General features: G+C 51.0%; 1 protein-coding gene across 4 annotated transcripts in view; it reads right to left on the minus strand.

Moving 5' to 3' along the window:
- TJAP1 (tight junction associated protein 1) overlaps positions 1-26,819 on the minus strand; it is a 60,707-nt gene that overhangs the window by 26,892 nt on the left and 6,996 nt on the right. For 3 of the 4 annotated variants that reach the window (XM_077485446.1, XM_077485449.1, XM_077485447.1), the window contains exons 3-6: positions 12,043-12,159; positions 10,073-10,125; positions 9,433-9,571; positions 2,884-2,912 (exon numbers count right to left, since the gene is read on the minus strand). In XM_077485446.1, the coding sequence (XP_077341572.1) occupies positions 2,884-2,912; positions 9,433-9,549 (146 nt within the window). In that variant the 5' untranslated portion in view covers positions 9,550-9,571; positions 10,073-10,125; positions 12,043-12,159. Of the gene's footprint in view, positions 1-2,883; positions 2,913-9,432; positions 9,572-10,072; positions 10,126-12,042; positions 12,160-25,723; positions 25,864-26,819 lie in introns of those variants that run through there. The other variant, XM_077485448.1, reaches the window with a different exon arrangement.

Below are 26,819 nucleotides of genomic sequence, written 5' to 3' on the forward strand. Positions count from 1 at the left end.
GAGTCATGTGACCCCCTCCATTCAGAATATAGAAGAGGGATGAGCCGACACTTCATTGTGAATAGCAGGACGTAATATGGCTTCGGGTGGGGTGGGGGGGGGGGGGGGTGACAGCTCTGGAATTCCTCCTGATGGGAGCAGACACCACCACAGGGGCCATTTACAATACATTTCACCATTTCCAAGTCCACTGCTGCAATAACTGTGTAACGACTTGAAATACTCCAAAGACACGCTGGTAGGCTATTGGCTCCTGTCTAAATTGGTCCTAGTATTTTATGAATGTGATGTGTACATGCAGCTGATAACAGCTACAAATAAACTCTGCGACGCTTCCTAAAATACCTTGCGATACTGGTTGTGATTATTCTAATTAACCAATTATATATTGTGATAATTTAATGGCTGCTCCCTAAAAAGAATCTATAGTAAGAGAACTATTAATTCGCTGTGATTTGGTAACAATAGGGGCGCTCTTAGAAAGAGGGGAAACCTCATATCTTAAAGTGGTTGTAAACCCTTACAAACCACTTTGACCTACAAGTAAGCCTAGATTAAGGCTTACCTTTAGGTCCAAGAAATATCTCCTAAACCTACACGGTTTAGGAGATATTTGCCGAAAGACATGCGCCGTAGGCAGCGGTGCGCAGGCGCACTGAGCGCGCCGCTGTCAACGGCGATGTCGCGAGTGGCGGCTCCCGTGCGCATGCGCGGGAGTGACGTCATCGCGGCTTCGCTGAATGACAGCGGCGGAGCAGCGAGACCCACAGAGAAGATGGATGCTCCAGACTACAGGGGACAGCGGTGACTTCGCTGGCTCCTGTGACGGTAAGTGACACATAATGGACTACTATGCGATGCATAGTAGTCCATTATGCTTTACCTTTGCAGGGAATCAAAGAGGAAGTAAACCCATCAGGGTTTACTTCCTCTTTAAAGAGGAAGTAAACCCTGATGAGTTTACTTCCTCTTTTTTTCCCTGCAAAGGTAAAGCATAATGGACTACTATGCATCGCATAGTAGCCCATTATGTGTCATTTACCTGACACAGGAGCCAGCGAAGTCGCCGCTGTCCCCTGTAGTCCGCCGCATCCATCTTGCTGGTGGCGTCTCGTAGCTCCGCCGCTGTCATTCGGTGAAGCCGCGATGACGTCACTCCCACGCATGGGAGTCGACAAATGCGGCAGCTCCATTCTTGGAACTGCCGCGCTCAGTGCGCCTTCGCGCCGCTGTCTACGGCGCATGCGCCGTAGACAGCGGTGCCCGTTTTCGGGCAAATATCTCCTAAACCATATAGGTTTAGGAGATATTGCTTGGACCTACAGGTAAGCCTTAATCTAGGCTTACCTGTAGGTCAAAGTGGTTTGTAAGGGTTTACAACCACTTTAAACATTACATTAAATGAGTGAGAAATACTACAATAACACCCATACGTGATTAAAGTGGTGTACCAACCCACTAAACATATAATAACAAAAAACAAAAAACAATTGCAAAAAAAATTATATAGTCCCAATTTAGATTCTGAAAAAAGAAAAAAAACATAACCAGAGTCCATGCAGTGATTAAACTCCACAAATACAGTTGTGATAAAACTTCAACTAAATCCGTTTGTCAGAATACAATGAAATCTTCTGAGATTAGTTAAAAGATCCCTTCACCACAAAATTTGAGGCGGTACATGATCACGCAAATTTCCAGTCCTCTTGGTTGTCGGACGCGTTCGGTGGAACGCACGCCGTACACAACGAGGAACCACGAGTACATCACGAAACTATCCGATAAGCGAGCAGCCCCAGTGCCAGGTTGGGCACTGAGTAATGTAAGCAGCCATTTGGCTTTACGTTTTTACATTTTTGTTTTAAAATAAACAGTATTATGCTATGGATATTGTTTGCTCTTTTTTTTTATGCCCCGTCTGAGCCTAATGAGGAGGAAGGGGTTTTCTATAGAGTTCGTGTCATATTCCATGTGAGCGAGCACTCACCTGTACAAGCTCTGCTGACTATCTTTTTAATTAAAGTAGTCATTACAATATGGTAAGGAGACTACTGTATCTTCACGATTGAGTGTCTTCGTGTTCAAATTTTGTGGTGAAGGGATCTTTAACTAATCTCAGAAGATTTCATTGTATTCTGACAAACGGATTTAGTTGAAGTTTATCACAACTGTATCTGTGCAGTTTAATCACTGCATGGACTCTGGTTATGTTTTCTTTTTTCAGGATCTAAATTGGGACTATATAATTATTTTTTCAATTGTTTTTGGTTTATTATTGTATGTTTAGTGGGTTGGTACACCACTTTAATCACGTATGGGTGTTATTGTAGTATTTCTCACTCATTTAATGTAATGTTTAAGATATGAGGTTTCCCCTCTTTTTCCAAGAGCACCCCTATTGTTACCAAATCACAATGTATGAATGCGAGTTAGGGGCCTTAGATTGTAAGCTCCTAGAGGGCAGGAACTGATGTGACTGTATATGCGTAAAGCGCTGCGTAAACTGACAGTGCTGCTAAATAATATATATATATATATATCAAATCTGCTTACTATACAGGTAAGCTCTGCTTCCTGCGAATGTGTCTATTGTTTCGGCCAGACTAAATGAAAACCATATCATCTGTGGGTGGTTTATCCCGTTACTTATTTTATTTCAGCGCTTGTTTAGGGAGGATCCAGCCTGCTTACTGGAAAGATACTGCAATGTCTAGCCTGCTGAGATGGTGTGACAAGACAGAAGGTAGTAACCCTTAGCCGGAAACCTACAATCCTCTGACAAGGTGCATCTGGGTAGTTTCTGTGTGAAAGACCAGATAATAAATAGGTCACTTTGTATAAGGGCCCAAATGATGTAGAATCAGTGAGAGCATGAAAACCTACCCGATTCTGTCTCCTTCTGTTGACGGCTCCTGAAATAAGAATGGGAGAGGGTCATTAACTGCCATAATTTTACCCCTTTATCATCTCTAGGTACTGTGTACCCCTCCCCACCACAGTCCCAATGTACCCCTCCCCACCACAGTCCCATCACTGTCCCAATGTACCCCCCCTCCCCACCACAGTCCCATCACTTGCCCAATGTACCCCTCCCCACCACAGTCCCATCACTGGCCCAATGTACCCCTCCCCACCACAGTCCCATCACTGGCCCAATGTACCCCTCCCCACCACAGTCTCATCACTGGCCCAATGTACCCCTCCCTGCTACAGTACTGCCATTGGCCCTACATTCCCATCACTGGCCCAATGTTCTCCTACCCACAATAGTCCCATCACTGACCCCCCCCCATTCCCCTCCCCCCATTCCCCTCCCCACAATAGTTCCACCACTGGCCCAGTGTATCTCATCTGGCTAAAGTCCCGTCATTGGCACCACCACAGTCCCATCACTGACCCAATGTACCTCTCCTGGCTACAGTTCGCTTTGGCCCCACCACAGTCCAATCACTGGCCCAATGTATCCCTCCCCACAATAGTCTCATCACTGGCCCCCCAATAGTCCTAACACTGGCCCAATGTACCCCTCCAGGCTACAGTTCTGTCATTGGCCACATTTTCCCCTCCCCACACACAGCCCTATCACTAGCCCAATGTACCCCCTCCCCACAACAGTCCTGTCACTAGCTCCACATTCCCCTCCCCACCACAGTCCCATCACTGATCCCATGTGCAACTCTCTACCAGAATCTCATTACTGATCCAAAATATCCCTTCTCGTCACAGTCCACATGTAACCAGTCGTCCCCCCCCCCCCCCACACACAGTTTCACCGCTGGTGTTACGTACCACTCGTCACGACCGGCCCCACAAGCCCACTCCTTGCCACAGTCCTGTCACTGGCCCCATGTACTTCCTACCACAGTCCCATCAATGGCCCCGTGTACATTGCACTATATTATACAATTACAGGCTTATATAAAACTTGGTCACTTGGCATATATCAAGCTTTACCGCAGAAGCAAACCATTCGTAGCCTTTAAAATGTTACAGTACCCGCAGAGATCTATGATATTTATATATAATATTTGTATTTCCATTTCAGATTGACATTTGTGGTGCAGCTATGAAAGTACCCCCCAAACAAGCTTTATAAATTCTGGAGTTTGACCAGATATAGAGAAGAGAAGACTGCAGATAAAACAAATACAGCTAATGTAGGAGGATTTGTTTCATCTCTGTCTATTACCTGAGGCGAGTCACTGGGTATATGGAAGGGTTACTCCTTTATCCCTTGATAATGTTCTTTTGAATAAAAGTAGTCGGGAGGAGCTGCAGCAGTGACTTTTTTTTTTATATACGCCCGCTGGGGTGTCTGCATGCAATTGATTTATATGCGATTTTTCTCCTGCCGCCTTGTAAGTAGTTTTAACCTTAAAAAGCCTGGGGTTTTAAATTACTACAGTACGAGTTCCTCCTTTGTCTCTCCCTTTTGCTGAGCCCACTGTTGAACATGCTGGTCATATGGTAACCTGGCATCCTGGAATCCTGGCTCTTGATATCCATCCAACCCATGGGGATACTGGGATAAAGTGCGGCCAGACCCCCATCTTGGGGTCAAAGTAGCTGGTAAGCGGCTCGAGAACTGGGTGTGAAGATTTTGCTATCCACATTGAAATATGGATTCTTGTTGATACACAAGTTTAAATGAACTTTTTGCACAAGAGCAATTTTTCTGATGGGTCTTTATTGGGTGGTTTATGAATGTTTAACACATTCTTATTTACAGTTTTTGATATATACAGTATCTCACAAAAGTGAGTACACCCCTCACATTTTTGTAAATATTTTATTCTATCTTTTCATGTGACAACACTGAAGAAATGACACTTTTCTACAATGTAAAGTAGTGAGTGTACAGCTTGTATAAAAGTGTAAATTTGCTGTCCTCTCAAAATGACTCAACACACAGCCATTAATGTCTAAACCGCTGGCAACAAAAGTGAGTACACCCCTAAGTGAAAATGTCCAAAGTGGGCTCAATTAGCCATTTTCCCTCCCCGATGTCATGTGACTTGTTAGTGTTACAAGGTCTCAGGTGTGAATGGGGAGCAGGTGTGTTAAATTTGGGGTTATCGCTCTCACTCTCTCATCATGGTCAACATGGCACCTCATGGCAAAGAACTCTCTGAGGATCTGAAAAAAAGAATTGTTGCTCTACATAAAGATGGCCTAGGCTATAAGAAGATTGCCAAGACCCTGAAACTGAGCTGCAGCACGGTGGCCAAGACCATACAGTGGTTAACAGGACAGGTTCCATTCAGAACAGGCCTTGCCATGGTCGACCAAAGAAGATGTATGCATGTGCTCAGCGTCATATCCAGAGGTGGTCTTAAACGTATTTGGTTCAGATGGTGTCAAGCGTGTGTGGTGGTAACCAAGTGAGGAGTACAACGAAAAGTGTGTCTTGCCTACAGTCAAGCATGGTGGTGGGAGTGTCATGGTCTGGGGCTGCCGGCACTGGGGAGCTACAGTTCATCGAGGGAGCCATGAATGCCAACATGTACTGTGACATACTGAAGCGAATCATGATCCCCTCCCTTTGGAGACTGGGCCGCAAGGGCAGTAATCCAAGGTAACGACCCCAAACACACCTCCAAGATGACCACTGCCTTGCTAAAGAAGCTGAGGGTAAAAGGTGATGGACTGGCCAAGCATGTCTCCAGACCTAAACCCTATTAAGCATCTGTGGGGCATCCTCAAACAGAAGGTGGAGGAGCGCAAGGTCTCCAACATCCACCAGCTCTGTGATGTCATCATGGAGGAGGGGAAGAGGACTCCAGTGACAACCTGTGAAGCTCTGGTAACCTCCATGCCCAAGAGGGTTAAGGCAGTGCTGGAAAATAATGGTGGCCACACAAAATATTGACACCTTGGGCCCAATTTGGACATTTTCACTTGGGGTGTACTCACTTTTGTTGCCAGCAGTTTAGACATTAATGGCTGTGTGTGGCGTTATTTTGAGGGGACAGCAAACTTACACTGTTATACAAGCTGTACACTCACTACTGTAGCAAAGCGTCATTTCTTCAGCGTTGTCACATGAAAAGATAGAATAAAATATTTACAAAAATGTGAGGGGTGTACTCACTTTTGTGAGATACCGTATGAATATTTACTTAATTGTCTTTTATGCACTTTACATTATTAGCGAAACTCGTTTTTTTCAGTAAAATATGTGAGGGTTTATAACCATTTTTATATGTATACGCATGGCGGGATAATCCCATTACCGGGAGAATATCAGAGACATCACAATTTGGTAAACCTCAGCCACTCCAAACTGATGGGTAAATTAAAGGAAGGATGAAATGTATTTTAAGAGCCCCTCGGCTGTATGAGACTCATAGTTGGATACTGGTGGTCACCAATACCCTCCCATTTCTCTGCTTTTGTATCCCATGTGTCTGGAATATCCGTCAGCCGTGCCAAGTGTGTTACCTGGAAATGGTGCAATTGGTGCACATCATAACGGGTCCTGTACAAAACCCAATAAGATGAGTACAGGTGGGGAGGGGCATTCCTATATGGCTGTGAAGGATCAGAATAATTCTATTAGAAAACATTAAACACACTAAGAGTAGGTGATGAAAGTTAACACACCTGGCGGGTGTCACTAAAAAAATAGCAGAGGGATGGATGCCAGGACCACTAATATGGGAAAGAGGCAAAATAAAAAGGGTTCCATCAGTGTCTAAAAGGGATCTGAGGGGCTCTATGGGAGTAAAACAAAAAAAGGTTAAAAGGTCAGAGGACCACAGAAAAACTAAAAATGGTAATATGGGGTTATAGAGGAGCGAGGTGGGCAAACTGAGCAGAGAACAAAGATGGAGGTTACAGCATAAAATGTGGCAGATTGCTAATGGAGGTTGAAGAAAGGATACAGAGGAGAGAAGATGAAAGTATTTATATGGAGGTCAGAGGCCAGTTGGAACACAGGAAGAAGGAAGACCATGGAAGATTGGGTGTAGAGGCCAGATATGGTGGACAGGAAGGAGGATAGAAGTAGAGACCAGAAATGGAGGACTGTAAATAGAGGATAGAACATGGGGATTAGAGGCCAGGGATGGAGGACAGGAAAGAGACAATGATGATAAGAACTAGAGGCCAAGGAGAGAACACAGGAGAGAGAAATCTGAAGACAAGGGTAGAGGTCAAGGATGGAGGACAGCAAAGAGGATGGAAAATGGGGAATAGAGGCCTGTGATGAAGGAAAGAGAAGAGAAGACGACGACAGGGGGTAGAGGCCAGGGAGTGAAGACAGCAAAAAGGGACGATGGGGTGGAAAGGAAGAAGGATGAAAGACAAAGATGGGAGGACAGGACAGAGGATGATAAGGAGTGGAGGCCAGGGAGAGAAGACTGGAAAGAGAAAACTGAAGACGGAGTAGAGGTCAGGGATGTAGGATTGAAAAGAGGATAGAAAATGGGGAGTAGAGGCAAGGGATGGAGGACAGGAATAGGATGGACAATTCAGTGTGTAGGCCAGTTATGGTGGACATGAAAGAGGATAGAGATGAGGACGAGAGAGGGCGCGAGAGGGGGGAGCGAGAGAGCGAATGGAAGATGGAGGACAGCAAAGAGACGATGATAAGGAGTGGAGGCAAGAGAGAGAAGACAGGAAAGAGAAAACCGAAGACAGGGGTAGAGGTCAGGGATGAGGGACAGGAAAGAGGATGGAAGATGGGGAGTAGAGGCAAGGGATGGAGGATAGGAAAAAGATGATGGAAGATGCAGTATGGAGGCTAGGTATGAGGGACAGGAAAGAGGATGAAGATGGAGATAGAGACCAGAGATGGAGGACACGAAAGAGAATGGAAGATGGGGGTAGAGGTCATTGATGGAGAATAGAAAATGGAAAATGGGGGGTAGAGGTAAGGGATGGAGGACAGGAAAGAGATGCCTGCCGAAAGGGGATAGAGGACAGAAAAAAAAAAAAAAAAGTTGAAAGGGCATAGAGGCCAGGGATGGAGGACAGGAAAAGGAAAATTGAAGACAAGGGGTAGAGGTCAGGGATGGAAGACAGGAAAGAAAAAAAGTTGAGGGGTATAGAGGACAGGGATGAAGGACAGGAAAGAGACAATTGACGAAAGGAGGTAGAGGCAAGGGGATGGAGGACAGGGAAAAGAGGATATCAAGCATGGGGAAGATGAAGATAAAGGGCAGGGAAATGTGACACAAACAGACTAATGATGGGAAGCAGATGAAGAAAACACATAAAACAATGTGGTGTGTGACTATTACATATTTGATGGTTTGGCCTTATTAATGGGTGAGAGGTAAATCGACTGCTAAAATTCAGGGCAACATCCATGGAACAGGGGACACGAAGGTGACATGGAACACTGACCTTGTTTCGGGTGGTATTAGGTGAAGGTGATGCATGGGGTGAGGGGCTTTTCCCCTCAGGACTCCAGTGAGAAACCGACGAGAGGGATTCTGTATCCAAGTAGCCGAGCTCCGACGAGGTCTGGGAAGGCTCCTTGCTTTGTTGAGTGGCCAATTTCCCTCTATAACCCTCTTTGGGTTCTGATTCTGTGGAAGTGTGACCAGAAAATGACGACCCTGGATGGTCGGATTCGGCTGGCCCACACTTTGTTCTCTGCCTGGTATCGGGCGACCTTTTCTGGCCTCTTCGTTGAGCTGGAGAAATGGATCTCCGTCTCCCTGCCCTTTCTAAACTCTTGTCGGGCCCGTCCTCTGTCACAGCTCTGGTGCTGTTTCCAGGTGTTCTTCTAATAGAACCTGGGCTTTCATCATCAGTGCTGGCACCGACTCCTCTCCGCCTGCCAGCCTGCAGGTTTGTCGGGCTCAATACCCTAGAGGTGATCTCATCCAGGAACCTGGAAAAGCTTGCTTTGTCCTGCTGGCTCTTTCTGTCTGGAGATGGCGATCTGCCTCTCCCTGCATCCCCTTGAGATGGTGACAATGCAAGGGGTGATCGCTGTTTCTCGCAGCGGGCCTGACCTGGATGTAGTTTGCTGCCGATGTTAAGGGTGCCTGGGTGTTTCAGGATACTTTTTAGTGGCTGAGAGGTGGCCGACTGACGGGTTTTTTTTGGTGCCAGGACTTCTGCCGGCTCTTTGAAGACCAGGCTGCGCTCCAGGCTGCGGCTTTTGCCCTCGCGTTTCCCCTCTTCCAACACGGCGACATTCTCTTCGCTGCGGCTCAGGAACCATCGCAGCCCCCTGAGTCGCGTAGCTCGGGTCTGTTTTCCCCGACTGCGGAGGGATTTCACCCTGCGGAGCAACGTCTGTGACCTGAACCCTCGCGTACCCCCCCAGTTGGTGTCCTTATCATTGCTGGACGCTAGAGACCAGGAGGAGGAACAGCTAAGATTACCAATATCTGAGCCTTCGGCTTCCTTTAACTCCACAGCCACGGCTCTACTGAAACAAGTTCTCTGGTAAACAGGGCCCCGAAGTGCAGTTACCTTACTTGGCTGCTCTGGCGACTCCTCCCCCCGTGCTGCAGGTGGGTCATGGCGGTTCTCTCGGTGCTGTGGAGGAGCCTTTCGGTACGGCTTCTTGGAAGGGGCAATGCTGCTCATTCTGGATCCACGAGAAGCGATTCTGTGAAGGCAGAGGGTGTCAGGATGTTAAGTACAGGGCACACAGTAAAGACATGGCACTCAGAACACGCAGCACAGGGAGCCACAGGCTGAGTATTGATCTGTCAGTGGAGGAACTCTGATCAATCAACCCGACAAACAGAACAAAGTGGGTAGGGGGGGAGGGGCGGTGGATATACAGAGAACTCATTCATCAAACATCACACACCCAGGATATGACAATACAGAAAGTTGCACACAACCACTTCTCAAACTGTGCAGGACTGTCCTGACATGGTGCACACACACTAGAGTACCGTAAGTGCCAGGGGTAAGGTATAGGAGAGACGACACACACGGCTGTGTAAGGTATATGAGAGTTCACATAGATTTGCATTGGAGACTTGGTTCTGTTCGGGTAGAACAGCCGCCTGAAGCTCCACAAGGTAATATAGAACAAGCGGGTCGTTAGAACCAATCCAGGACCTTAACAACCCAGTATTTGATGGCTGCTCCGACTCACCGCAAGAGCTTGACCCCGGGATCAGCTGGAAGATTCTCTTCTGATCAGGACTCCTGAGAAAGGACAGACACAAGTTATACACCAGAATCAATGTGTACAGAAAGACACAACAAAAAGATGCTTCCCAGAGGGCAGGGAGACTGGGGGGGCAAGGGCATCAGAACAGGGAGATACATACAAAAAGAAAAGGAGGGCGCACCGACCTTGTGCATTATGACCTCCTTTTCTTTTTGTATGTTTCAGTTCTAGGGATACCCATTGTTCTGAGGAGGGCAGCAAGACCTGCGACGTTCCATATACTTTTTTTTTTTTAAAGGGTTGGCTGCACCACCTACTCAGCTGACTAAGCTCCCGAGCGCAGGAGATTGTATTGTGCTGTGAGGCCAGAGGGTGAGGGCAGCAGGGCAGGTTGTCCAGAAGGCAAGGCAACTGAAGAAGGAAGTTAGAGGGCGAGGGGGGGGCAGCGGGCAACCGAGCGAGGAGGGGGTGTGTCGAGGACACCCGAGCGAGAGGAGGAGGGGGGGGTGTCGAGGGCAACCGAGCGAGAGGAGGAGGGGGGGGGGGTGTCGAGGGCAACCGAGCGAGAGGAGGAGGGGGGGGGGGGTGTCGAGGGCAACCGAGCGAGAGGAGGAGGGGGGGGGTGTCGAGGGCAACCGAGCGAGAGGAGGAGGGGGGGGGGGTGTCGAGGGCAACCGAGCGAGAGGAGGAGGGGGGGGTGTCGAGGGCAACCGAGCGAGAGGAGGAGGAGGGGGGGGGGTGTCGAGGGCAACCGAGCGGGGGTGTCGAGGGCAACCGAGCGAGGAGGGGGGGTGTCGAGGGCAACCGAGCGAGGAGGGGGGGTGTCGAGGGCAACCGAGCGAGGAGGGGGGGTGTCGAGGGAAACCGAGCGAGGAGGGGGGGTGTCGAGGGAAACCGAGCGAGGAGGGGGGGTGTCGAGGGAAACCGAGCGAGGAGGGGGGGTGTCGAGGGCAACCGAGCGAGGAGGGGGGGTGTCGAGGGCAACCGAGCGAGGAGGGGGGGTGTCGAGGGCAACCGAGCGAGGAGGGGGGGTGTCGAGGGCAACAAAGTGAGGAGCTGGGAGGCTGGAGGGCAAGGGGAACAGGGTTGGGTAGCCGGAGGCTGAGAGCTACAGAGCTGGGAGGCCTGGGGTGAGGGCTGCAGAGCTGAAAGTCCTGAACGTCAGGGCAGTAAAGCAAGGAGACCAGAGCTGGAAGGTTAGGGGAACAGTGCAAGGAGGCTGGAGCGCCAGGGAAGCAGAGCCTGGAGGCCAGAACGTTAGTAAAGCAGAGCGAGGAGGCCAGAAAACAGGAGACAGAAGGGAACAGGGGGGATAATGAAATGAAATGAGTTGGTGAGAGAGAAGAACGAGCAAAGTGCAAGTCAGGTGACTCTATAGGAATTTCACATGAGACTTCAAATAACACTGAACTGGAGCAGCCAGACGGCCCCTCAACTGCCAGTGAGACATTCCAACATTTACAAAGGAATAGCAGAGCCGCAACACACAATCTGCACCTAGCACACAATGTACAACCTGAAAAAGGTAAAACCTGTGCGCAACACAGAATGTGCATCCGGCATGCAAACCGCAACATAGAAATGAGACATCGGGATAATGCCTGGTAGAGGGAGGGGATATATCCGGGTACTCTTGGGTACAGTGGGGTGGGAGACTGGAATAATGCCAGGAGGGGGGGGGGGAATATATCAGGATAAATGTCGGTACAACAATGTGAGATATTGTGATAATGCCAGGATTAGGGAAGGGAGATATGGGAATAAGTAGTCCAGGTACAAGAAGGCGAGATATCGGGAAAACGCCAGTAACAGGTAAATGTGAGATCACGATAACATCTAATGCAAGAGGATAGGAGATATGGACAGATGTCAGCACAGGATAGGAGATATGGACAGATGTCAGCACAGGAGAGGAGATATGGACAGATGTCAGCACAGGATAGGAGGCTCACCTGATAAGGACACTCCTCTGCAGACTCGCATGCTGCCATCTCCAGAGGGATCGGCGGTCTTTGTCCCGAAGCCGGGTCACACTGAAGTAATTCAAGCTGCTGGAATCCGCATTATACCTGTGAAATGTGAGCACAGACACCTGTCATGGTAAAATTAGCACTCGGGGGCCAGCCAATGTCCTATCCCCGTCCTCCCCACCCGATTAACACCTAATGTCCATTTCTCCCCACCATCCGCACCACCGGGCACCCACCTATCTGTCCTCCACTCCATCCCATTCTCATCCACTCCACCTGACACATGCAACCCTATCCTCATAACCACGCCGTCCTACTCTCATCTTGGTGGAGTGCATCACAGAAAGAAAGGGCTTGCCAGTTACCACACCTGCAACAGAACCCAGACTGGTATTATTAACTAGCACAGAGGAAACTATCACCACAAAGCACTGCCTTAAAACAACCAGCAGAGGGAGCCGTCATCCTACAGCACAGTTCTACAACAACCAGCCGAAGGACCAATTACCATACAGCACTGCCTTCAACAACAGTCAGAGGGAGCCATCACCATAGGGCACCGCTCCACAACAACCAGCAGAGGGAGCCATCACCATAGGGCACCGCTCCACAACAACCAGCAGAGGGAGCCATCACCATAGGGCACCGCTCCACAACAACCAGCAGAGGGAGCCGTCACCATAGGGCACCGCTCCACAACAACCAGCAGAGGGAGCCGTCACCATAGGGCACCGCTCCACAACAACCAGCAGAGGGAGCCATCACCATAGGGCACCGCTCCACAACAACCAGCAGAGGGAGCCGTCACCATAGGGCACCGCTCCACAACAACCAGCAGAGGGAGCCATCACCATAGGGCACCGCTCCACAACAACCAGCAGAGGGAGCCATCACCATAGGGCACCGCTCCACAACAACCAGCAGAGGGAGCCATCACCATAGGGCACCGCTCTACAACAACCAGCAGAGGGAGCCATCACCACAGGGCACCGTTTCACAACAACCAGCAGAGGGAGCCATCACCACAGGGCACCGCTCCACAACAACCAGCAGAGGGAGCCATCACCATAGGGCACCGCTCCACAAAAACCAGCAGAGGGAGCCATCACCATAAGGCACCGCTCCACAACAACCAGCAGAGGGAGCCGTCATCCTACAGCACAGTTCTACAACAACCAGCCGAAGGACCAATTACCATACAGCACTGCCTTCAACAACAGTCAGAGGGAGCCATCACCATAGGGCACCGCTCCACAACAACCAGCAGAGGGAGCCTTTACCATAGGGCACCGCTCCACAACAACCAGCAGAGGGAGCCATCACCATAGGGCACCGCTCCACAAAAACCAGCAGAGGGAGCCATCACCATAAGGCACCGCTCCACAACAACCAGCAGAGGGAGCCATCACCATAAGGCACCGCTCCACAACAACCAGCAGAGGGAGCCATCACCATAAGGCACCGCTCCACAACAACCAGCAGAGGGAGCCATCACCATAAGGCACCGCTCCACAACAACCAGCAGAGGGAGCCATCACCATAAGGCACCGCTCCACAACAACCAGCAGAGGGAGCCATCACCATAGGGCACCGCTCCACAACAACCAGCAGAGGGAGCCGTCACCATAGGGCACCGCTCCACAACCAGCAGACGGAGCCGTCACCATAAGGCACCGCTCCACAACAACCAGCAGACGGAGCCGTCACCATAAGGCACCGCTCCACAACAACCAGCAGAGGGAGCCATCACCATAGGGCACCGCTCCACAACAACAGTCAGAGGGAGCCATCACCATAGGGCACCGCTCCACAACAACAGTCAGAGGGAGCCGTCACCATAGGGCACCGCTCCACAACAACCAGCAGAGGGAGCCATCACCATAGGGCACCGCTCCACAACAACCAGCAGAGGGAGCCGTCACCATAAGGCACCGCTCCACAACAACCAGCAGACGGAGCCGTCACCATAAGGCACCGCTCCACAACAACCAGCAGAGGGAGCCGTCACCATAGGGCACCGCTCCACAACAACCAGCAGACGGAGCCGTCACCATAAGGCACCGCTCCACAACAACCAGCAGAGGGAGCCGTCACCATAGGGCACCGCTCCACAACAACCAGCAGAGGGAGCCATCACCATAGCGCACCGCTCCACAACAACCAGCAGAGGGAGGCATCACCATAGGGCACCGCTCCACAACAACCAGCAGAGGGAGGCATCACCATAGGGCACCGCTCCACAACAACCAGCAGAGGGAGGCATCACCATAGGGCACCGCTCCACAACAACCAGCAGAGGGAGCCATCACCATAGGGCATCGCTCCACAACAACCAGCAGGGGGAGGCATCACCATAGGGCACCGCTCCACAACAACCAGCAGGGGGAGGCATCACCATAGGGCACCGCTCCACAACAACCAGCAGGGGGAGCCTTCACCATAGGGCACCGCTCCACAACAACCAGCAGAGGGAGCCGTCATCATAGGGCACCGCTCAACAACAACCAGCAGAGGGAGCCGTCACCATAGGGCACCGCTCCACAACAACCAGCAGAGGGAGCCGTCACCATAGGGCACCGCTCCACAACAACCAGCAGAGGGAGCCGTCAACATAGGGCACCGCTCCACAACAACCAGCAGAGGGAGTCGTCACCATAGGGCACTGCTCCACAACAACCAGCAGAGGGAGCCATCCATCACCATAGGGCACTGCTCCACAACAACCAGCAGAGGGAGCCATCCATCACCATAGGGCACTGCTCCACAACAACCAGCAGAGGGAGCCATCCATCACCATAGGGCACTGCTCCACAACAACCAGCAGAGGGAGCCATCACCATAGGGCACTGCTCCACAACAACCAGCAGAGGGAGCCATCACCATAGGGCACTGCTCCACAACAACCAGCAGAGGGAGCCATCACTATAGAGCACTGCTCCACAACAACCAGCAGAGAGACCCGTCACCATAGGGCACTGCTCCACAACAACCAGAAGAGGGAGCTGTCCTCATACAGCACAGTTCTACAACAACCAGCCGAAGGACCAATCACCATGCTGCACTGCCCCACAACAGTCAGAGGGAGCCATCACCATGCTGCACTGCCCTACAACAAATCAGCAGAGGAAGCCTCACCATAGGGCACTGCTTGACAACCAGCAGAGGGAGCCATCACCATACAGCACTGCTCGACAACAACCAGCAGAGGGAGCCATCACCATAGGGCACTGCTCCACAACATCCAGCAGAGGGAGCTGTCCTCATACCAGCAGAGGGAGCCATTATCATACAGCACTGGTCCACAAAAGCCAGCAAAATGAACTGTCCCCATAGGGAGCCGTCCCAATATAGTAGCACTGCTCTACCAATAAAACACAACGCAGTATAGATTATGGTAAGACAGACAAAAAAGAAGAAGAATCAGCCTCCACGTTGGCAGCACACAGAGCCCTCACCCTCAGGACGGGCAGCGCACACAGAGCCCCCTCACCCCCAGGACGGGCAGCGCACACACAGAGCCCTCTCACCCCCAGGAAGGGCAGCGCACACACAGAGCCCTCTCACCCCCAGGAAGGGCAGCGCACACACAGAGCCCTCTCACCCCCAGGAAGGGCAGCGCACACACAGAGCCCTCTCACCCCCAGGAAGGGCAGCGCACACACAGAGCCCTCTCACCCCCAGGAAGGGCAGCGCACACACAGAGCCCTCTCACCCCCAGGAAGGGCAGCGCACACACAGAGCCCTCTCACCCCCAGGAAGGGCAGCGCACACACAGAGCCCTCTCACCCCCAGGAAGGGCAGCGCACACACAGAGCCCTCTCACCCCCAGGAAGGGCAGCGCACACACAGAGCCCTCTCACCCCCAGGAAGGGCAGCGCACACAGAGCCCCCTCACCCCCAGGAAGGGCAGCGCACACAGAGCCCTCTCACCCCCAGGAAGGGCAGTGCACACAGAGCCCTCTCACCCCCAGGAAGGGCAACACACACAGAGCCCTCTCACCCTCAGGAAGGGCAGCACACACACACACACAGAGCCCTCTCACCCTCAGGAAGGGCAGCACACACACACACACAGAGCCCTCTCACCCTCAGGAAGGGCAGCACACACAGAGCCCTCTCACCCTCAGGAAGGGCAGCACACACACACACACACACACACAGCCCTCTCACCCTCAGGAAGGGCAGCACACACACACAGAGCCCTCTCACCCTCAGGAAGGGCAGCGCACACACAGAGCCCTCTCACCCCCAGGAAGGGCAGCGCACACAGAGCCCCCTCACCCCCAGGAAGGGCAGCGCACACAGAGCCCTCTCACCCCCAGGAAGGGCAGTGCACACAGAGCCCTCTCACCCCCAGGAAGGGCAACACACACACAGAGCCCTCTCACCCCCAGGAAGGGCAACACACACACAGAGCCCTCTCACCCTCAGGAAGGGCAGCACACACACACACACACACACACACACACACACACACAGCCCTCTCACCCTCAGGAAGGGCAGCACACACACACAGAGCCCTCTCACCCTCAGGAAGGGCAGCACACACACACAGAGCCCTCTCACCCTCAGGAAGGGCAGCACACACACACAGAGCCCTCTCACCCTCAGGAAGGGCAGCACACACACACACACAGAGCCCTCTCACCCTCAGGAAGGGCAGCACACACACACACACAGAGCCCTCTCACCCTCAGGAAGGGCAGCACACACACACAGAGCCCTCTCACCCTCAGGAAGGGCAGCACACACACACAGAGCCCTCTCACCCTCGGGACGGGCAGCACACACAGAGCCCTCTCACCCTCAGGAAGGGCAGCACACACACACACAGAGCCCTCTCACCCTCAGGAAGGGCAGCACACACACACAGAGCCCTCTCACCCTCAGGAAGGGCAGCACACACACACAGAGCCCTCTCACCCTCGGGACGGGCAGCACACACACACACAGAGCCCTCACACCCTCGGGAAGGGCAGCACACACACACAGAGCCCTCTCACCCTCAGGAAGGGCAGCACACACACACAGAGCCCTCTCACCCTCGGGACGGGCAGCACACACACACAGAGCCCTCTCACCCTCGGGACGGGCAGCACACACACACACACAGAGCCCTCTCACCCTCGGGACGGGCAGCACACACACACACACAGAGCCCTCTCACCCTCGGGACGGGCAGCACACACAAAGCCCTCTCACCCTCAGGACGGGCAGCAGAGGGTATACACTGTACGCTGTATTACTGAGAACTTGTAGTGGGCCCCCCCAGCACCAGGTGGTGGTAGAGATCTATTTGTGTAGAAGCGTCCTCCCCTCCTCCACCCCTCATGAGGCCCGCCTGTGGGCTCCAGGTGTAACCAGGTGAAGACACGCGTAGCGCTGCCCCTCCCTTCTCATGTCTCCTGTAAAAAAGTTTGTGCCTGGAGGCTAGAAACAGCGTGCCGCTCTGACTCGTAGCTGGAAGAATGCAGAGAGCAGTCGTACGCCAGAAAAACACACACAAGACAAAAACACTCCATTACCCTCCCACGTCCAGACAAGACCTGGCAGGGCTGGTAACCTGAGCAGTGTGAGGAATGAGAAGTGCGACCGCGCACGTGGAGGCAATGAAGCAACCTGCCCAGAACTTCCTCCCGAGCCTCGCTACACCCCTCCATAACATGGGTCGCCTTTTCCCGGAAAAATGCCACTCTGCCCGTACCCTCCACATTCTGCCCACAGATCAGCTTCGCTCCACCAAGGGACACATGGGCGCGTCGCCTATAAAGTGGTGTCTGGAATTAAAGTTGAACTTTACAAGCTTGCATTAATTCATTCCTGACATGTTAGCAATATACAGCAACATTCTCAGAAAAGCTCCACCTTTTACCAATAAACGCCATCCTCAACCAATCAGTGACTTTGCCTAGGCTGATATGATGTGATCGGCCCAAGCCAATTTTCAGCTTTCAGCGCTGTCGCACTTTGAATGACAATTGCGCGGTCATGCAACACTGTACTCAACTGAGATTTTTATCATTTTTATGAGACAGATAGAACTTTCTTTTGGTGGTATTTTAATCACCACTGGGTTTATTTTTTGCTAAACAAATGGAAAAAAAAAGACTGAAAATTTTGAAAAATAAAAAAATAAAAAATAAAATCTTCATTTCGGTTATAAAATTTTGAAAAGAAGTAATTTTTCTTCAATGATGGGCACCAATGAGGCTGCACCCAAGGGCACCAAAGAGGCTGCGCCCATGGGCACAGATGAGCACCAAAGAGGCTGCACCAATGGGCACAGATGAGCACCAAAGAGGCTGCACCAATGGGCACAGATGAGCACCAAAGAGGCTGCACCAATGGGCACCAAAGAGGCTGCACCAATGGGCACAGATGAGCACCAAAGAGGCTGCACCAATGGGCACAGATGAGCACCAAAGAGGCTGCACCAAAGAGGCTGCACCAATGGGCACAGATGAGCACCAAAGAGGCTGCACCAATGGGCACAGATGAGCACCAAAGAGGCTGCACCAATGGGCACCAAAGAGGCTGCACCAATGGGCACCAAAGAGGCTGCACCAATGGGCACCAAAGAGGCTGCACCAATGGGCACCAAAGAGGCTGCACCAATGGGCACAGATGAGCACCAAAGAGGCTGCACCAATGGGCACAGATGGGCACCAAAGAGGCTGCACCCATGGGCACCAAAGAGGCTGAACCCATGGGCACCAAAGAGGCTGCTGATCAGTGCTCTGATGGGCACTGATCAGCAGCACTGAGGAGGCTGCACTGATCGTCAGTGTCCCCAATTATCAGTGGAAAGCCGGTTATTGATTTAAAGTGATACTAAAGTCTCTTTTTTTTCCATTAAAAATAACAAGCATGTTATACTTACCTGCCCTGTGAAGTTGGTTTTGCACAGAGCAGCCCAGATCCTCCTCTTCTTGGGTCCCTCGCTGGTGCTCCTGGCTCCTCCCTCTTGTTGAGTCAAATTAAGCAGCTTGCTGTGGGGGCAGCGGAACCGAGCCGCAGCTCCCTGGGCCCATTCAGATATGGAGCTGTGGCCCGGCCCCACCCCCTTTATCTCCTCATTGGCTCACTGACTTCGATTGACAGCAACGGGAGCCAATGTCACCATGCTGGTGTCTCAGCCAATGAGGAAGGGAGTCCTGGTAAGCCGAGATTCTCGTGCAACATTTCTAGATCTAGATGGACCTCCGGTAGGTATTAGGGGGGCCTGCTACACACAAAAGGCTTTTTATCTTAATGCACAGAATGCACCTTCTGTCTTTACAACTCTTTTAACCACTCGACCTCCAGAAGATTTATCCCCCCCCTTCATGACCAGGCCATTTTTTGCGATTCAGCACTGCATTATTTTAACTGTGATCCAGCACACAGCTGCCACCCTGTAGCAGTAAAACTGCTATAGGGCAGCTGGCAAGTGGTTGTGAACCTTGAACATGAAATATGAACAAAGCATATCCCTCTATAATGTACTTTTCATTTCTGTCTGCCTCCTTTGTCTGCCATCTGTATGAATCCCTACTGACACATTTTCCTGACACCAAGAGAAAAAGGGTGACAGGGTAGGGAACTCCAGCACACAGCCTGTGATTGACAGTCTCAGCTCTGTTCCTGTGTGAAAGGGGGGGGGGTCCCATTCCTCCAATCAGCTCTTAAAGTTCTCCTTTACTCTATGACCCCTTCTTTCTGAATTATCAGGCAAGATTTCTCAATTCTGGACTTGGAATGGATGTATTTAAGACTGTAGATAAACAGGTACAAATGATATAGGAGGATTTGTTTCATCTCTGCTCATCACCTGAGGCCAGTCAGTTCACTGGGTATAAATAGAAGGATTTACAACCACTAAGGAAAATGCAAGTTCCACTCAAAATTACCCAGCCCCACCCCCTCCCCCCCTTTACAACACCTATTGTTAGCAGATGAAAAATGTAAGACTAGCATCATACTTGGATTACCCCCCCCCCCCCCCATCTTTCAGATCCGCAGGCACGACATCGGGAAGACTCCAGGGAAATGCAGAGCAGGCTGAATTTACGAGAACACGTTCCAGTCCATTACAAGTCCCTTCTTATGGATTTCAGCAGCGCCATTCCCCGGGATCTCACCGGAAGTAGTGTGACCCTCATCTAGACGCCGCAGACAGAAGACCGGGTCGAGGCAAGCATATACCCCTCCGATGGCCCTCAGCAGCATATACCCCTCAGATGGCCCTCAGCAGCATATACCCCTCCGATGGCCCTCAGCAGCATATAGCCCTCAGCAGCATATACCCCTCCGATGGCCCTCAGCAGCATATACCCCTCCGATGGCCCTCAGCAGCATATACCCCTCCGATGGCCCTCAGCAGCATATACCCCTCTGATGGCCCTCAGCAGCATATACCCCTCCGATGGCCCTCAGCAGCATATACCCCTCCGATGGCCCTCAGCAGCATATACCCCTCCGATGGCCCTCAGCAGCATATACCCCTCCGATGGCCCTCAGCAGCATATACCCCTCCGATGGCCCTCAGCAGCATATACCCCTCCGATGACCCTCAGTATATAACTTCCTTTATAGGTACATTTTAGGCCTCATTCACACTGGGCGTTTTTACAGCTGCTGCTTTTGGCTTCAGATGTTGGTTTTTCTGCAGCCAGTAAACTCCCTAGCATGTTATCCTAAGTCTCCAATGCACACAGTTAGTAACGTTTTTTTTTTTCCTTTTTGGACAGGGGTGTTTTCTGACTGGGAAAAAACTCAACTAGCGGGTTAGAGGAGTTTTTCAGCTGTAAAAAAAAAAAAAAAAAAAAAAAAAAAAAAAAACAAACACTCTATGGCCTCATTGCACACTGGACTTTATAAAAAAAAAATGTCAGTAGCTGTAGAAAGTTTATTAGCGTTTTTTGCAGTAGCTTTGTTTCAGTTTTTTTTTTTTTTTTTTTAAGCAAAACTACACTCCCACAAAAGCTTAACCAGTTCAATACCGGGCATTTTCACCCCCTTCCTGCCCAGGCCAATTTTCAGCGCTGCCGCACTTTGAATGACAATTGCGCGGTCATGCGATGTTGTACCCAAATAGATTTTTGATTGCTTTTTTTCCCCCCCATAAATAGAGCTTTCTTTTGGTGGTATTTGATCACCTCTGCATGTTTTATTTTTTGCGCTATGAACAAAAAAAGTGTAAATTTTGAAGAAAAAAAAAAAAAACACAATATTTCTTACTTTTTGCTATAATAAATATCCCCATTTAAAAATAAAAAGTTAGGCCGATATGTATTTTGACATATTTTTGGTTAAAAGAAATAAATAAATAAAGTGCAGCCCCCATCAGTGCCACCTATCAGCCCCCATCAGTGCCACCTATCAGCCCCCATCAGCTCACAGCAGTGAAGGAGACAAAAGTACTTCTTTACAAAATTTACTGACAGAAACTAAGAAAAACTGCTGGCAAACATTTTCCTCTCTGCGACTCAAGTCGCATCTGAAATCTCATGAGCTGATCCAGGCCTAAAGCATACTTTATGTTAAGATCAATGATCTATAGTCAAAGTGGACATTGGCAACTGCTAGGGAGTCGTCCCCCACCACCCCAAAATGTTGCCATTACTCCCCTATGTATCAGTATGTGGGCCCATATATACTCCTATAGATATTTATGTGATGTATAAACAGGAAGTCAGTGGTGGCTCTCAGAATACAGATCTGGCAACCCCCCCCCCCCCCCCCCCCATCAGCTCCTTCAGGCCACAGTAAACTGCAGAACTACAATCCTACTTATGGCTCTGCTGATACCTGTAGTCCCCCATCTGAAGAAGAACAGTGCAATGTCAAACAGCCGAGTGCACAAAGCGTTCCTTTCACCGCCTCATCAACAAGCGTTCCGTGACCCCAACCTACACCAGAAACATAAACCCCGGCTCACATTTCTGGAAAACAAGAGGCTGGAGAGTAAAATATCAGTGGAGGCGGCCAAGACGCTGATTGTGTTACAGGCATAGGCTGGCAGCTCCGGAGGGAGGAAATGGGGAGGGGGGGGGGGGTCATACAGAAATCAGAGCAAAATTATAGGAACCCCGTGTGACTGGCTGCTCCACCACCATCTCTTGGTTGTTGCACCCCCAAAATTATTCCTCCCACTGCTGAACATCAGCGCGCGGGACACCCAACCCAAAATATACCCCAGAAATATTCTGGAGGATTTCTCTACAGAATTTACCATATTCATGACTAATATTACAGGAGAGCAATTAGAACACAGAAATACCACAACTACCCCCAAATATTCATCATTCCTCAACCCCCTCCCACAATACTCACCCCAAAAAACCCCCATCATCCGCTAATCCCCATCCGCTCTGATCACATCCTTCAACTCCTGTCACTCTGAAGCCCCATAATCCTCCAATCACTGCCCTAATCACTCATAATAACCCCAATCATTGCCTCCAACCCCCATCATCCCCCAATCACTGCCCTAATCACTCATAATAACCCCAATCATTGCCTCCAACCCCCATCATCCCTCATAATAACCCCAATCATTGCCTCCAACCCCCATCATCCCCCAATCACTGCCCTAATCACTCATAATAACCCCAATCATTGCCTCCAACCCCCATCATCCTCCAATCACTGCCCTAATCACTCATAATAACCCCAATCATTGCCTCCAACCCCCATCATCCTCCAATCACTGCCCTAATCACTCATAATAACCCCAATCATTGCCTCCAACCCCCATCATCCCTCATAATAACCCCAATCATTGCCTCCAACCCCCATCATCCCCCAATCACTGCCCTAATCACTCATAATAACCCCAATCATTCTCCAATCACTCATAATAACCCCAATCATTCTCCAATCACTATCCTTATCACTCATAATAACCCCAATCATTGCCTTCAACCCCCATCATCCTCCAATCACTGCCCTAATCACTCATAATAACCCAATCATTGCCTCAAACCCCCATCATCCCTTAATCACCTCCCCAACCACCATCAAACCCAGATTACTGCCCCAACCCCCATCATCCCCCAATCACCTCCCCAACCATCAAACCCCAATTACTGCCCCAACCACCATCATCCCCTAACCACTGCCTTTGTTCCTTATAACATCCAACTACTGCCCCCAATCTACATAATCTCCTAATAACTTCACTCCACCCCAATCACTTCCCCCAACCCCCATCATCTCTCAATCAATATCCCCACATCATCGCCAATCATTGCCCCAATCCCATCATCCGTTGATGCCTACCCACAATGCCCAAACCTACCCCCATCCTTTCCCCAATAGAACAACCCTAATCCCATCCTCTCCAATCACAACCTCCAGTTACCAACATCCCCCATCTGTTGTGACCCTAAAACTTCATCATTCCCCATCACTGCCCCATCTCTCATTACATCCCCCATTGCTGAACCCAATGACTACCCCACCCATATCATCCCCAAATTTGTACCATTTGCACACCCCTTTGAAAAATACCCACCCCAACCCCCATCCTTCTCCCTTCATCCCCATCCTCTCTCATCACATCCCCCAATTACCATCATCACAGTTGAACTCTTGTGACCGTCAAATACCATCATCCCCAATTACTGCTCCTATTCCGCAACTCACCCACATCCCTGCCCCCATCTTCATCATCCACCAAATCATTGCCCTACCCCTAAGCACTTTCCCTAACCCATCATCCTCAAACCCTCCAATCGCTGCCCAAATCCCCCATCACCCTCCAATCGCTGCCCAAATCCCCCATCACCCGCCAATCGCTGCCCAAATCCCCCATCACCCGCCAATCGCTGCCCAAATCCCCCATCACCCGCCAATCGCTGCCCAAATCCCCCATCACCCGCCAATCGCTGCCCAAATCCCCCATCACCCGCCAATCGCTGCCCAAATCCCCCATCACCCGCCAATCGCTGCCCAAATCCCCCATCACCCGCCAATCGCTGCCCAAATCCCCCATCACCCGCCAATCGCTGCCCAAATCCCCCATCACCCGCCAATCGCTGCCCAAATCCCCCATCACCCGCCAATCCCTGCCCAAATCCCCCATCACCCGCCAATCCCTGCCCAAATCCCCCATCACCCGCCAATCCCTGCCCAAATCCCCCATCACCCTCCAATCCCTGCCCAAATCCCCCATCACCCTCCAATCCCTGCCCAAATCCCCCATCACCCTCCAATCCCTGCCCAAATCCCCCATCACCCTCCAATCCCTGCCCAAATCCCCCATCACCATCCAATCACTGCCCAAATCCCCCATCACTGCCCAAATCCCCCATCACCCTGCAATCGCTGCCCAAATCCTCCATCACCCTCCAATCCCTGCCCAAATCCCCCATCACCCTCCAATCCCTGCCCAAATCCCCCATCACCCTCCAATCCCTGCCCAAATCCCCCATCACCATCCAATCACTGCCCAAATCCCCCATCACTGCCCAAATCCCCCATCACCCTGCAATCGCTGCCCAAATCCTCCATCACCCTGCAATCGCTGCCCAAATCCCCCATCGCCCTCCCATCGCTGCCCAAATCCCCCATCGCCCTCCCATCGCTGCCCAAATCCCCCATCGCTGCCCAAATCCCCCCATCACCCTCCAATCGCTGCCCAAATCCCCCATCACCCTCCAATCGCTGCCCAAATCCCCCATCACCCTCCAATCGCTGCCCAAATCCCCCATCACCCTCCAATCGCTGCCCAAATCCCCCATCACCCTCCAATCGCTGCCCAAATCCCCCATCACCCTCCAATCGCTGCCCAAATCCCCCATCACCCTCCAATCGCTGCCCAAATCCCCCATCACCCTCCAATCGCTGCCCAAATCCCCCATCACCCTCCAATCACTGCTCAAATCCCCCATCATCCTCCAATCACTGCCCACAACTCCTATCCCCCCTCAAATCACTAACCACAATTTTCTATCATACTGCAATAATTTTCCCTATTCTTTGTACAACCCAATCACTTTTCCCAACCCTCATGTTGCGCCCCCCCCCCCCCCCCATTCATTGCTCCAAGCCCTATAATCCTCCAATTGCTTCCACTAACCCATGCCCCCAACACCCTCTCACAACATCCACCAAGTCATTGGCCACAGCCCATATCCTCCTCCCTCAACTGATCTCTAAACACATCCTCCAATTAGCATTATGCCTCTGCTATCATTTGCTGCCACCAGCTCCACTTCCCCCCCCCCCCATTACCCCCTAATCACTGCCCCCAGCCGCATCCCCACAATTGTCCCTCAATCACTGCCCCCCAATCCCCTCAGACACAGTAGCAGGTCCCAAACTTGCCTTGAGAACACCCGTCAGGTGCCCAGCACCAAGCTCTGCACTTGGATTCACCAATAGTCCATTATTATTCAAAGACCACCTGCAACCTTCCCCCTTCTTACCAAATCACTGCCCACAATCACTAACCCCCGCTTCCCCATCTCACAACATCCACCAGTAATGGGCCCCAAATCCTACCCCATCCACTCACTAATGGGCCTAAGCCCATTTTCTCCAAACACATTCTCCAATTAACCTCACCCTTCAATAACATCCATCAACTCCTGTCACACCCAATGCTCCCCATCCTCTAAATCACTGATCCCCCCCCCCCCCACACACACACACACACAGTACGGGGTCTCAAACTTGCCTCTGAGCGATCTGTCAGGCAACCGGCATCCTGCACCATACTCTGAGCGGCCAGGCGAGACTTACAAGAACATGCGACCAAAGTCCATCAGCAGTGAAGATGTGGAGAGGGTCAAAATCCAAAGATACAGATGACGGGTGGAGGGGGGTGGTTAGTTATTATACAGCAGTAGTGACCGCTCTGTCACTACCAATCACCGATTAGGGAACGCCTCCTCAAAATCTTAGAAAGCCGGTGGAGCGAGTCAGTGCCAGGCATTAGGCGAATCAGGCATAACCTGGGAGGAAGGTAGGTTGTCGGGTAGGTATACAATTTTTTTTTTCTGTTTTGTTGTGTTTTCCTTAAAACCTAATCAAATGCACGTTAACATTCCAGAAGTGTAAAAACCTAAAATCCATCCTCACATCCCCTGCACTCAGACTGGAAGAGGAGCTGTGCTAGGAGACCATTAAGAACTGCTGCAATGTCCGTGAACTGACCAGAGGAGCAAGCAGAGTGAAAAGATGTCACCTTCTCACCCGTGGCCTCCTAGGAAGAGTCAACACCGTATTCCTTAAGCCCCATACACACTATCAGATTTTCTGCTGATTTTTTCCTTCAGATTTACCAAAAACATATAATATGAGGTCAAACCTTAGGAGTTTCAATTTGTATGCAATAAGGCAGACCCTTGCACTACATGGATTTGGTAAATCTGAAGGAAAAAAAAAATCAGTAGAAAATCTGATAGTGTGTATGGGGCTTTAGATTGATTGTAAAGTCTCTTGTTTTTTTAAACAACATGTTATACTTACATCCACTGTGTTTGGTTTTCCTCCTCTACTCGAGTCCCTCTTTGCTGCTCCCGGTCCCTCCCTCCTATCGAGTGCCCCCCTCAGCCAGCAGCTCTCTATGGGGGCACCTGAGCCGAATCAGAGCTCTGTGTATCCATTCAGACACATTCCTGGCCCCACCCCCTCTCTCCCCGGATTGGCTGACTGACTTTAAATTGACAGCCAATAGCTCCGCTGCTGTTTCTCAGCCAATCAGGAGTGTCCCGGACGGCTTGTTGTAGAAACTCGTATTAGCCAACGTATTTCATATTATTCACAATGAT

Source organism: Lithobates pipiens, unplaced genomic scaffold (assembly GCF_037356315.1).
Source record: "Lithobates pipiens isolate NorthernLeopardFrog02 unplaced genomic scaffold, aLitPip1_a1.2 Scaffold_18, whole genome shotgun sequence".
Classification (NCBI taxonomy): domain Eukaryota; kingdom Metazoa; phylum Chordata; class Amphibia; order Anura; family Ranidae; genus Lithobates; species Lithobates pipiens.